Source organism: Passer domesticus, chromosome 15, assembly GCF_036417665.1.
Source record: "Passer domesticus isolate bPasDom1 chromosome 15, bPasDom1.hap1, whole genome shotgun sequence".
In the NCBI taxonomy this organism is placed as follows: domain Eukaryota; kingdom Metazoa; phylum Chordata; class Aves; order Passeriformes; family Passeridae; genus Passer; species Passer domesticus.
Genome location: NC_087488.1, coordinates 10041917 through 10054095, shown reverse-complemented (window position 1 = coordinate 10054095; position 12179 = coordinate 10041917). Strand labels below are relative to the sequence as shown.

Genomic DNA, 12179 nt, shown 5'->3' with positions numbered 1-12179 from the left:
TACTTGTTTTATGGCATTGCCAGGGACATGAATTCACATTCCACTTTATTTTCAGAATCATTGTATTTGCTATAAATGAAGTTCAGATACTCCCCATCTTTATATATAAATGTATTTATTTTATAAAAGTTTTGATTGCTGCTCAAAGAAGTACAACACACAGTAAATTGCAATAAGAGAGAAGTTATTTACATGAATTCCAGGATGTTGGTATTGATGACTGCACAGACATAACAAGGAAACCCTGCTGAATGCCTCCACGTGCTCTTGCTTCCAACTTGAAGATTGCCTAAAATTTTTTTGTACTCAGAATAAGAGAGTCATGATAAAAGCTCAAAATATTGCCAAGAATTAAAATTTCAAATGTTAATAAACAGACACTGACTTATTGTGGTGAAATCAAGTCCAAACTGACTATGTGTCTCATAGTAGGCCTTCCATGGGGGCAGTTCCAGGGATGCTCAATCTCACCCATATGGGTGATGAGTTTTCTCATTTCCTGCACATTCAGTGCAGTTCCAATCATCACCTGCAAGCAAAGGAAAAAAAAAGAATTATTTCCTTTTTCCATTTGCCAGCTGACACAGATCAGAGCAGCACTTCAGCTACCATAGTAAATGAATTCTGTACAAGGCATTAAAGGTAAAAAACCCCTATCAGACAATCAGAATACACAACACAGCTAACACTGGGCTCATGAGCCCGTTAGTCTGGAACAGAATAAAAACCTAGCAGAAATATTTCCCAAGGTGCACTAGATAAAAACATGGGGAACAGAAGGAAGGATATGAGCTGTTGACACTCAGCAGAAAACAAACTTGCCCCGCAATACCCACGCAGATGCAGCCACCTGTACAACATCAGGAAATGTGGTATTTATTTATTGGAACACAACATCAAGTGCAGTACTTACAGACTTCCTGCAAGCTCGAGAAGCAAACATCTGTCTGACCCTGGAGGGCCTGCACATCACTCCAGGGCAGTCACTCAACATGAAAATCAGCTCATCTATGTCTTGGGGGCCAAAAGTCCAGTTTTTGCTTGTTGGCAATGATACCAATTTAACTCTTTGAGTTACAGGAGCTGGAAGTTTGCAATGACAATAAAGAAACAGAGAAGTACAAGAAATTACTTTTTTCTTGAGAGAAAATCTGAGAAACTACTTTAAAATGTTATTATGATGTGATGTGTGTATATACTAATGCTTAAATTTAATCTTTTGATGGATGTAATTAACTAACCAAAGTGGTAACTATGGCCTTTTAACATCAACCAAAAAAGTTGTTTGCAAACTTAAAAGCAGCAAGATCTACTTTCTAACAAACCCTTCAATTCCAAAGAACCAATGGTTTATGAAACTTTTTTTATGTGACTACAAAATCACTCAGGATTTACAATGGTAAGAGACTGATAATTAATGGCATTTTAGACCAAAGAAACCTTGGGATATTCTGGAATGAGGATTATGGAAAAAATGTGTAGTGTCTTCCCAAATAGCAAAATGCATTTTCATTACCCTCACTGTATAAGGGAAACAATAAGGAACTTGCAGGTTACAGAATTTGCTCAAAACAGAGCAAGTCAGTACTAAAGCCATAAGGAAAACCAAAGAAGATCAGTTACTAATGCTATCTATTTATTTTAAATTAAATTTTAAAAGATTTATCACTTTATCCCTACAGGTGTACTAATAAAACAAAAGTATTTTAATGTAACATATCCAGAAAATGCACATCCAGTCATGTAACCAAAGAGTAACTCCAGGATTCAAAAACTTCTGTAAAAACCTGGCAAGAAAAATAATTTACAATGTTCTGTTAAATCATGAAGAGAGACCACAGTATTGCAAGTTGTAAAAAACAAACACTCCATATACAATAAAGCATCTTATTTCAAAACTTCTGATCACAGCCAAGGGAATATTTGCATAATAAATAAGATTAATCCTTTGAATTATTTTACTTCCAGCAATTCCGGTCCAAACTCACCATCTTCATTTATGACAAAATCAAAGCCATTTTTCCTGAATATTTCCAGGTTTTCAATCAATACAGTTTCATTTACTGCTGTTAAATTGAGATTTTGAGGCCTGAAAAAGAGAGAAAGAGATGGTGCTGCATAGATACACAGCGCAGAGCATTAAAGACAGATTTTACAAACAACCTAGAAATACTTAATACAGAGCTCTGTAGTAAAACTTTTTACTCTGCTGTGTGCAAAAAAAAATCTGACTACTGAACAGTTGCTTCCAAGTGTTGCTGAGCAGATGAAGTCAGCTGGGCAGCATTCCTTGCTGCAGGAACAGCCTCCAGTATCCCACCAAACTGGGATGCTGTGAAAGCCCACTGGGAAATCTGACCACTGCCTTGCTGCACAGCTACAACTGCATCCATGGAATTTATGTTTCATGTAAGGATGGACTCTTTGAAACACAGAATACAAAAACCACTTCAGTCTCAAGTGTTCTGAATGTGGGAAATGCTACAAAAATAAATCACAGATATCCTTCTGAAACATTGAATTCAATGTTAGAAGATGTTATTGTTAAAACACTGAAAATACTTACACTATCAGCTTCTGACCTTGGAGAACAGTGTGTTGTTGCAACATCTCAAAGTTGTATTTCTCATCAGTAGCATGTTGGTCAATTATGAAAAGATCAGAATTCAACTTTGCTATTATAAACCCTAAATTGAACTGGCCAATGATTTCCATTTTTGCAAACATTTCTTTACTGTATGAAAAAAATATAAAGGGATTACAAATTACACCCTTATCAGTTATCATGTAAAACTTAAAAACTTCTGTTTCTCCCCTGCAGAACACATTTCATATTAAAAAAAAAAAAAATCTAATTTAAGGAGGATATAAATGTTGAAAATCTGCCAATGACCTATGAGGCGTTTCTAGCAGAATAAAATCCATCATTAAGACAGGTTTCTCCTATTTGTGATAACAAAATTAGAAGCAGGCAATATGGCAGTAGCCAAGGTAACACTGAAGATGCCATTGTGGTTTTGAAGGCAGCTGCCATATTTGCCTTCTTTTCACAATTAGAAGACTTTCCCAACACATTTTGTAAATCCAAATATTAACAAATCACAGACACTGACTGTCCCCTCACCACCTGAATGTAACTTATTTTTCCAGGTATGTCTCACCAAATTTCATTCACACAAGGGAGGAACATGAGCTATGCAGTCTTTTCAGTCTGTCATGAATTTGCTGTTTTTCTGACTGAACTGCAGTTTACAAGGCTGATCTAAGCCAAATCTATGATGTTTGTGGCCTTCTTAGTGCCTTTTTCCACATTCTGTTTGCACTTAGTTCAAATAGCTGCTCTGTCAGTAAAATAACTCATCAAATAGATTTTTTTGACATTAAATAAAAAATAGACCCAAACTAAGCAGGTACATGTAAGCCTCTTGCCCACCCTCAAGACAGGTCTTATATTTTTGTTTAACTAATTTTATTAATTGATGAGCAAAATATATTAAACAAGTGAAAGCAGAAATACCTGATCTCTTTTCTTAATTCATCTTCTGCTACTTTATTGTCCCCAGGACTAATTTTTGCTTTAAATCTTCTGTAATTCTCAGTTTCTGTATTTTTCTGTTGTTGCTGTATTACCTTTTTTACTTTTTCTGCCAAAACCTTCATAGAGAATTCAAGAGGAACAATTTTCTTTTTAACTTCCACCAGTACATCAACATTACTGTCCTTCACTTCAGGATATTGACCTGCCTTGGAATCATCTGCTTCACTTTTAAACTTTCTGCTTTTAAAACGTTTTACTTTTGGGGAACAACTATTGGCTTCTTGAGAAAACTTCTTTTGATCAGTCCAGTCATTCACTTGATCTAGCTTGGGCTCAGTGCCCAACACCTGAACATCACAGTCCAGTGGCTCCTTGCTGCATCCAGCAGTTTTCAGACATTCCTTCTGCATCTGTTCTTCTGTGCTACAGAATTCTTCCTCAGAATCAACTGCACTTTCACTATTGATGCAGCTTCCAGCTTCTGGTGTACTGCATCCAGCATCTGACTCAGAAACACTACAGAATCCAGAATCTGCAGTATCTTCTAATTTTCTCAAGTGTCTCCTTGGAATTGACACCTTTGAGTCCAACTTATGACAACTTTCATCCTTCTTAGTCAAGACAGCTTTTTGAATCTTTACAGTACTCCCAGTGGTATCGAGTAACCTTTGTCCAGGGGAACTGTGCTGCTGTTTTACCTTTTTAGAGCTTTGAAAATTACTTTCTGTTGTTTGATGGAGAGAGAACGACTCCCTTAATCTGGCAAGAGTCATTATCCTTTTGCCTTCTCCACCTGGATTTTCAGTCTCAGAGTCAGATATCATGTCTGCCTGAGGCTTTTCTGCCTCTTCAGGAAGTGTCTTCTTCAAGTTACCTAATGAAATCAGAATACAGAGTATTTCAAGATTCAAAGTTACTGGAAACATTAATTAAATTATATACTTTAGGAAAAGGAATTAAAAGACATAGAAAAATAGTAAACAGCTCAAAGGAGCCCTGAAGCTTCAGACAATGAGTATAGGGCTGAAATGCATTAATATCAAACACAGAAACAGTTACATCTTGAAGACATTTAATGACACTACTAAGAATGAATTTCTAGTCTCTTTTTAAACTGGAACAGTAATCAGTCCAATCAGCACATTTATTTATATTATCAAAAGAGTTTAATGACAGAGTGACAATGAAAAGTGAATTGCTCTTACACTTTAATGGTCACTATAAAATTTCATTGGCAAAGTGTTAAGGAGCTGGCACAACAGGCACTTAGAGTATATGGGATTTGCTGGTCATTACAGGACTTCAGCCTCGTCAACTGCCAGTCCAGCAAGGATTTTACTGAAGGTTAATTTAAAATAACCTTAATAATAAAGTGAGAATCAGGCTACAACTGATTCTGTATGTCAGCAAAAAGTAAAATTAGAAAGGGCTCTGTTGACTGAAAGGAAGAGAATGAGATGATCTTGACTCAGGAAAGCAAACTTGAAAGACTACACAGTCACAAGAGAATCATCAATTTCTGTAGATAACATAAAAGAATCAAAGTTTAAAATCCAATAAACTCATAATTAATTTTCATATATTATTTATGACCCCTTAACCATTCTTTCTCAAAGACATTTTCATTAAAAAACCATAGGTCTCTTTTAGTATCTTGGGAGAAATATTTTTCAAGCATTCTCAATTAATTCTGTGTGAATTTTTTGCTCACAAAGTTGACTGCAAATCCTGCTGTGCTGGCATGTGCCATTTGCATAACAATCACTTAATAACTTAGGGGCCTTCTTTATTTTTGGTTGAATTTTTTTTTTTAATTTCTTCTTTAGGTTTTTAAAAACACATTTTTAATTCTCTGCCATATATCATACTCAAAACTTCCACATTTTGTGTCCTACCTGCAATGTCCAGAAGTTTCTGATTGACATTCAGTTTGTTAACATCACTACCAAACATCTTCATCAGAGAAGTCTTTAGAATTGCCAATAAAAACTTCTCCTCCTGAAGTAAAATTTGCCTTTTGTCAGGAGTTACATTGATGTCAACACACTCTGGAAAAAAAAAACAAAAAACTGCTTTACAAATAAAATGCAATGTTATTGCACAGAATTAGTTCTGGTTTGTTTGCCATTTTGTCTGCTAATAAGATTTAAGTGTCTCAAAATCCCAGCAGTCAAACACATGATACAAGTTTTCTTGTATTTAAGATGATCTCTTCCTCATCACTTAAGAATTTATTTTTGAGTATAGAAAAGGTGGAGGGGAAAAATAGTGGAACCACAGCTAGATTCTATTTCTCCCTCACCAACTGAGCATTAAAAAAAGTCCTCAGAGCGCAGGAAGTCATACAGATGAAAATGACAATATTCTCTAATTACAAACATCATTGAAGAATAAATTGTAATAGCCTTTACTGAAGTTACTAAAAATTATTCAGAACATACCAGAATCTACCCCAATGTTAAGGACAACAAATGGATACTGGTGTTTATTGTGTAAGTGATAAACTTCATTCACAATCTTGACAACCTGCAAAAAAAGGTGAAAAAACAATAAACTTCAAAAATATTATCTTCTATTTTGCACCAGTGTATATTAATTAAAGTAATAAAACATATATTTTATTATAGAGATGTTGTTCACTCAAATAGACACAACTAAGACAGAAACTTGACACAGAGGAACTTCTACTACCAAGAAACAAACACACACACGAGTACTAATGCTGAGGGTTTCAGAGAACATGGAGCTAGTGGGGCTGTGAGAGCGAGGCAAGGCCCTGACCTTGGCTGGATCGCAGGGCCGCTGGTTGATGAAGAAGAACTGTCTGTCTGTCGTGCTCCTTCCAACACCGTGATCACACCGGGAAATGAAGCCAGTAACGCTGTGGGATCAATAATGTGACAGCAAGGGAAAGTGATGAGAAAAGCATGCTCAAGGGGAATGTATTTTATGGGGGGCTTAAGGAAACACAGCATCAGTGAATATGTAAATACACATTTCCTCTCCCAATTCCTAGTGTGACAAAGGCTACTATAAAACTGCATCCAATATCTACTATACTGTTCTTGGCTTTTTTTCAATACTATAAATCACACCTTTTTTCTTTTTTTTTTACTTTATTTTAAATTTTGGATTATGGTAAAGTGCCACAGGTAGCAGTGGTTTGCACTTTCCTAATTACCTATAAAGATTTTGTGGCATGTCAGCAGGGTTGAGTCCATATTCTTCACAAACAGCTTCACTAGGAGGAAGCTGAACAAAAGGAATAAGGCTCTGCAACTGAAAAAAAAAGGGAAGGAAGTTAAACATCAAACCTATATAGATTTTTCCCTTCTATTTGATTGTAATTTATTAGCCTTAAAATTCATTTGGGAAAAATGGTGGGTTTTGGCTGACCAAGACAAACACTTAAAATATCCAAACTGAATATCCTGAAAATATCCTGCTAGAAGATAACAGCACTGTTTGCTGAGAAACAGAAAAATGCCTCTAAGAAATGCCTGTTCTCATCCTTTGATATCACGACATGTGCTTTAGTTATTTCAGAGACCCTTACATTAAATGTACACAGGCAGAACAATAAAATGATTGACAGTTTGACACACACGACCTAAATAAGTTTTATGCTAAAATAAAAGGCAAAAAGAGTAACAGAAGTTTCTTTTGAAATTACAATAAAACTATTAAAAAATGTGTTATTTGAATCACAAGCTCCCTAAAAACAGTTACATTTACCACAAACATTTTCCCAGTCATGCCACTATTATTTTTCTGCCATTAGAGCAGCTTCTATCAATGTAAGTATTCAACATAAAGAACAAGCTATAAGCTAAACATTCTATTCAGATAACACTCAATTTTCAACTATGCTTGGTGCCACATAGCAAGACAAAGTTACATCTTCTCTCTCATCTTTCAGCCACAGCATGAGAGATCTCTGTAGGGGAACTGTGGAGGGAAAAATTGTTTATCAACAGCCAGCAGCTATCAACCACTCAATATTTCTGATGATTGTAATATACAGCTGTAGGTAGGATGTTTTTGAGCTTTTTTTCATCTCTGCTCTCATCTAGAGGATAACAATTATTTTTTATAGGTATTCCTTAGGAAGCATCACAGTCTACATCTTTACAGGGGCTGTCTGCAATCCCATTTAAAGGTTATCCAAATAAAACTCAGTTTCATAGGACGAGCTTGCAAAAGTGGATACACCTCAGTTTTCTGCTCTCCAGTTAAAACTTTCGCGTCACACCATTTTAAGGATTTTTTTTAATTGCTTGTTCTTGTGACACACAGTCCATTTGCTGAAACAACAGCTCTTAAAACTGGTTTCAGAGCAATATTAAGCCATAACCCATCTCCTAAATCATTTCTAAAACATCCCTGAGCAGATCCAGGATTTTCAGAGTCCGTGGAGGCTGCGGTGTCTCTCGGCCTCTAGGCTGTGCTGCAGACCAACACTCCGACCTCTCACACTTACCAGACATTAAAAATCCCTCTATACAGCTACATCCTCTCTCTTTTCAGTAATAAAAGCAATACCTGTTTTTGTCCAAATACTGCTCCAATATTCTCCTTTAAACTGGGGCTTCCAGCAGTGGATATCACACAGCTTTTTTTCCCCTGGCCCACTTGATTAGTGCAGTTAATCCTCACCCCTTTGGAAACAATACAGTAGGCCTGCAACAGCTGGACCATTTTTGCATATTCCTATTAAAGGAAAAAGGAAGTTCAGATTCATATGAAATGTCTCTTTTTAAAACACAAATGTATAAACAAAGCATTCAATATCTGCAGGTAACAAAGGGGGGAGTTTTAGCCTTAAAATCTTTATAAACTAAATTAAAAGAGATATATATATATATTGTGTATATATATATATATAAAATGTGTATATATATATATTTTAAAGTGTATATATATATACATTTTTTTAAAGTACCATATATGAAAAATAGTACTTTAAAAATAAACAGGATGTTTACAACATTTAGCCACAACACAGCAGTCCCTGGTTTTAAAATACAGATAAGTGATCATGATATGGATTCTTTTCAACATCTGAAAATCTGAGAATGAATCTTTAAATCCAAGTATTGCAAAGTAGAAGAGAAAAGCATACAAGAAGACTTTTGTTATTTGATTAAGATGTAAGACAGGCATGAAATAGTCTGTAATCAGTACATTCTACAGAGAACTGAGCTTCATTCAGCAGTGAATCAATTCTGGGGGACAATAGTCCTTTGAATTGAGAATTTCTGACCTTACCTTTTTGATGTTTCTTTGGAACTCTTTGTGCCGCACTGGTAAGGTATAAAACAGCTGCTGGATGCTCACAGTTGTTCCCTGCTGTCGTGGGAAAGGAGTCTTCTGAGTAATTCTGCCATTGTGATCAAACACCAAACGAGTCCCAACCTTTGCTGACTTATGACAGGTGAAAATGGTAACATCACTAGTGGGAGGAAAGAGGCAACAGAATTATTCACTGAGCACCATATTATCTTATCTATTCCTCATGACAAGCAGCGTAGAAACTACAGCAATACTATTAATTTTATAAAACAACTCTTCCCCATAAACAGCTAAGAACCTGCTCTTTAGAGCAGTGTAACATTTCCCTAGCTACACATTCTTATTTGTATCCCTTTCATCCCTCTCTTTTAAAACTCAGTGTAAAAATCTAGTTTTGCTGAACACTACATTCCTCATTCTAACAAATACCAGCAGCACTGTGTACAAAGGCTGATTTAAAATGTATAGCTGGTCTGAAAGAAATTTAAGTACAGCCTTAATGAGTTACAACCTAACAACCAGCACTTAAACATTGCAGTGCTTTACATCAGAGGATCAATACTCATGCAAATACACAATCCCAGCCTGTAAAGATCTGCATACTTAAGTAACACTAAATTCTGTACATAAAATGACCAATTAGGTGCTTAGAAACACAGAATAATTTTGGTTGGAAACGACTCAGGATGTCATGCAACCTGTTGTTCAAAACTGACCTAACAGTAAGGAACTGGAAGTTTCCAAAGCCCCACTTTGTCAATAATGGTAAACTGAGGGGTGTAGTGTTTTTGTGCACATAGTAACTTCCTCCTACTAATAAATAAAATTACTAATAAATAGTATAAATAAATATATACTTATATTACTGATTAGTAATTACTTATATTATGTATTATATTATATTACTTAGTTATTAATTACTTATTAATTAGTAATATACTTATATTAATAACAAATAATATTATTTACCTTAATGCACAGAGTGAACTCAAAGCTTCACCTCGAAACCCAAATGTTTCAACGTGTATTAGATCAGAAAAATCTTGTATCTTTGATGTGTAATGTTTCAGAGCTGGAAAAAGATATTTCAAATATATATTTCACTTCAAAGTGACACTGGTCTATGCAAGTAGATTTTGTATGCATATCAAGAAGCAAAACACCTTCTGTATTATTCACTGCATTTTACATAATGATTAAAGACAAAATACTTCTTGGTTTCGCTTTCTCCTATAAACAAGATCTTTTAAAAATCCTCAGATGCACCTGCTATTTCACACTTACATCACAGATTTATTCAGCATTATTGGAATAAGCTCCACAAGATGCCTCAGAGCAGGACACAGTACCTGCCTCTGCTGCTGCTGGACCTGTCCCAGATTTTGCCCTGCCAGAACCCAGCTGCAGCCTGTGCTGTGCATGGGGGACAGGGGACAAGCACAAGCCCAGCCAGCACAACAGCTGAGGAGGACTCAGCCCACACCAGCAGTGCAGCACCAGTCACCAGGTAACAAACTGACCCCTGAGCTTTCACTGTGCTGCAACAGCAGCACACTGAGTTTTTGAGTATCAAAAACGTACAGCGAACACCAAAGTTACTGAGGAATAACCTGTGGGGAAAAGATTCCTAGCTGTTTTATCAAAAAAGAAATGCCAGTATTTCTACTGCAGTGGCTAGTTAGATTCATCACACAATGTATTGTTTCTGCTCCCATTTTGTGCAATTCAAAACTAGCAAATGGGAAATTTGACAGTCAGGGCAATGTCAGTTCCCCTTCAGCAAATACTCGAGTTTATAATTCACCTTCCCAAAGCAGCCACTTCCACACAGCCAAACTCCTTCAACAACGACCAATGATGAAACATTAACTAATCCACATGGACTTTTATAACATTTTCTCCTCTGTGATTATTTATATTGCTTGTGCCACTTAAATAAGCAAAGTAACCAAAGACTATTTCTGAGTTACAAGAACTATAACCACAAGAGCACTACAGAAGATCAGTCTGGTGTTGCTCAAGCTTGCAGGTAACACACACATCATGTAAAAGTCAACATTTAAATTACAAAAAAAAAAATCAACTTACTCAAGCCTTCAAAGTTTTCTTCTTCCACTCCACCTCCATTATCTGAAACTTCTATCAGTTCTGCCCCATGATCTTTAAGTTTTATATCTACAAAATTGAGTCATAAAGTATTTTAATTCTTTATGTTCATACACGGTGTTTGGTATCAATTTTGCACTTGAAGTCAATTTTTCAGATAACATCTTTCCATGCCAAAATTGAATAATAACAGGAAAAAAAAAAAACAAACCCCTAACCCTTGACAGCTGTCAAAAGTTAGATCAATCTAATGCAAACCAGTCTGTAGTTCCAAGTAATTCAACTTCACTGAAGTTGTGTCTGAACAGAAGTTTTCCCAATTATCCCAGGCACCATCCTGGAAGCCCCCTGCCCTTACCCTGTGCTAGCCCAAGGCCACCGGCCGGCACAGCCTGATCACCGCTGCTGCACAGACCACACGCTGTTTTAGTGGCCAAAAGGGCCGTTAGAAATTAAATAACACAATCTCACATGCTGCTAGGAATGCAGCTGGAGTCTGGGAATGTTTTAGTAACCTGAGGTGTAAAATCACTGCAAAGATGCTGGGACCCAACAGAAAGTATTTGCCCGTATTTTTTAACATGCGCTTGGTTTTGAGGAAAAAGACGTGCTTTAGAAGCCTATGGAAAGTTACTAAACCCGAGGAAGGGTTACCGATGTTGGTAGCTCCGGCGTCCAGGCTGTTCTCCAGCAGCTCTTTGACGGCAGTGCCGAGGCTCAGCACGACCTGCCCCGAGCAGATGCGATGGACAGAGCGGCGCTCGATGGGCCGGATGGCCCCGGCGGGCTGCGGGCTGCGGACACAGGGACAGCGAAGGCCGGCGGTGAGAGCGGGCAGCAAACCCCGCTCGGGCCTCCCCAGGCCAGCCGGGACGGGAGGCAGGAACCAGAGAACCAGGGGAACCAGGGGAGGCCGGAACCGCGCCGGCAGCGGGGGCACGGCCCGTGCGAGGAGCGCCGCTCCCGTGAGGGGAGCAAAGCGGCCTGGGCAGGGGGTGCGAAGGCGGGGGCCCGGGGCGGTGCACACACTCACCAGGGCGCAGCCGCCTCCATCGGGGCCCCGGCGGGGCGGAGCGGGCCGCGCTCTCCTCACGCTCCCGCTCCGCTCAGCGCCGGGAGCGGCCGGAGCGCGCCCGCCCCACACGGACCGCGCTGCCGGCCCGCGGCGCAGCCCCGCCCACCGCCCTGTGGGGACGCGCTCCGCCACTCAACGCCGGCCAATGGCAGGAGGGCGGGCTGGCGA

General features: G+C 38.1%; 1 protein-coding gene across 1 annotated transcript; it reads right to left on the bottom strand.

Annotated features, from left to right (window-relative positions):
* Positions 1–98: 98 nt before the first annotated feature.
* Positions 99–12108, bottom strand: PMS2 (PMS1 homolog 2, mismatch repair system component). The gene is made up of 15 exons (XM_064390926.1): positions 11970–12108; positions 11591–11730; positions 10919–11005; positions 9800–9902; positions 8807–8990; positions 8081–8248; positions 6720–6817; positions 6320–6419; positions 5980–6064; positions 5434–5586; positions 3518–4412; positions 2567–2734; positions 1989–2089; positions 914–1083; positions 99–529 (listed from the first exon to the last, which is right to left on the bottom strand). The coding sequence occupies exons 1-15, from the start codon at positions 11987–11989 to the stop codon at positions 386–388; spliced, it is 2616 nt and encodes an 871-aa protein (XP_064246996.1). The 5' UTR covers positions 11990–12108; the 3' UTR covers positions 99–385.
* Positions 12109–12179: the final 71 nt, after the last annotated feature.

Bases quoted from the DNA above. Each gene is read 5' to 3' on its own strand.
- PMS2 (XM_064390926.1), bottom strand. From the start codon at position 11,989: ATGGAGGCGGCTGCGCCCTG. The intron at 8,991-9,799 runs GTAAATAATATT...TCCTCCCACTAG, and splicing joins AGTTCACTCTGTGCATTAAG to TGATGTTACCATTTTCACCT. The intron at 4,413-5,433 runs GTAGGACACAAA...TGATTTCATTAG, and splicing joins GAAACTTCTGGACATTGCAG to GTAACTTGAAGAAGACACTT.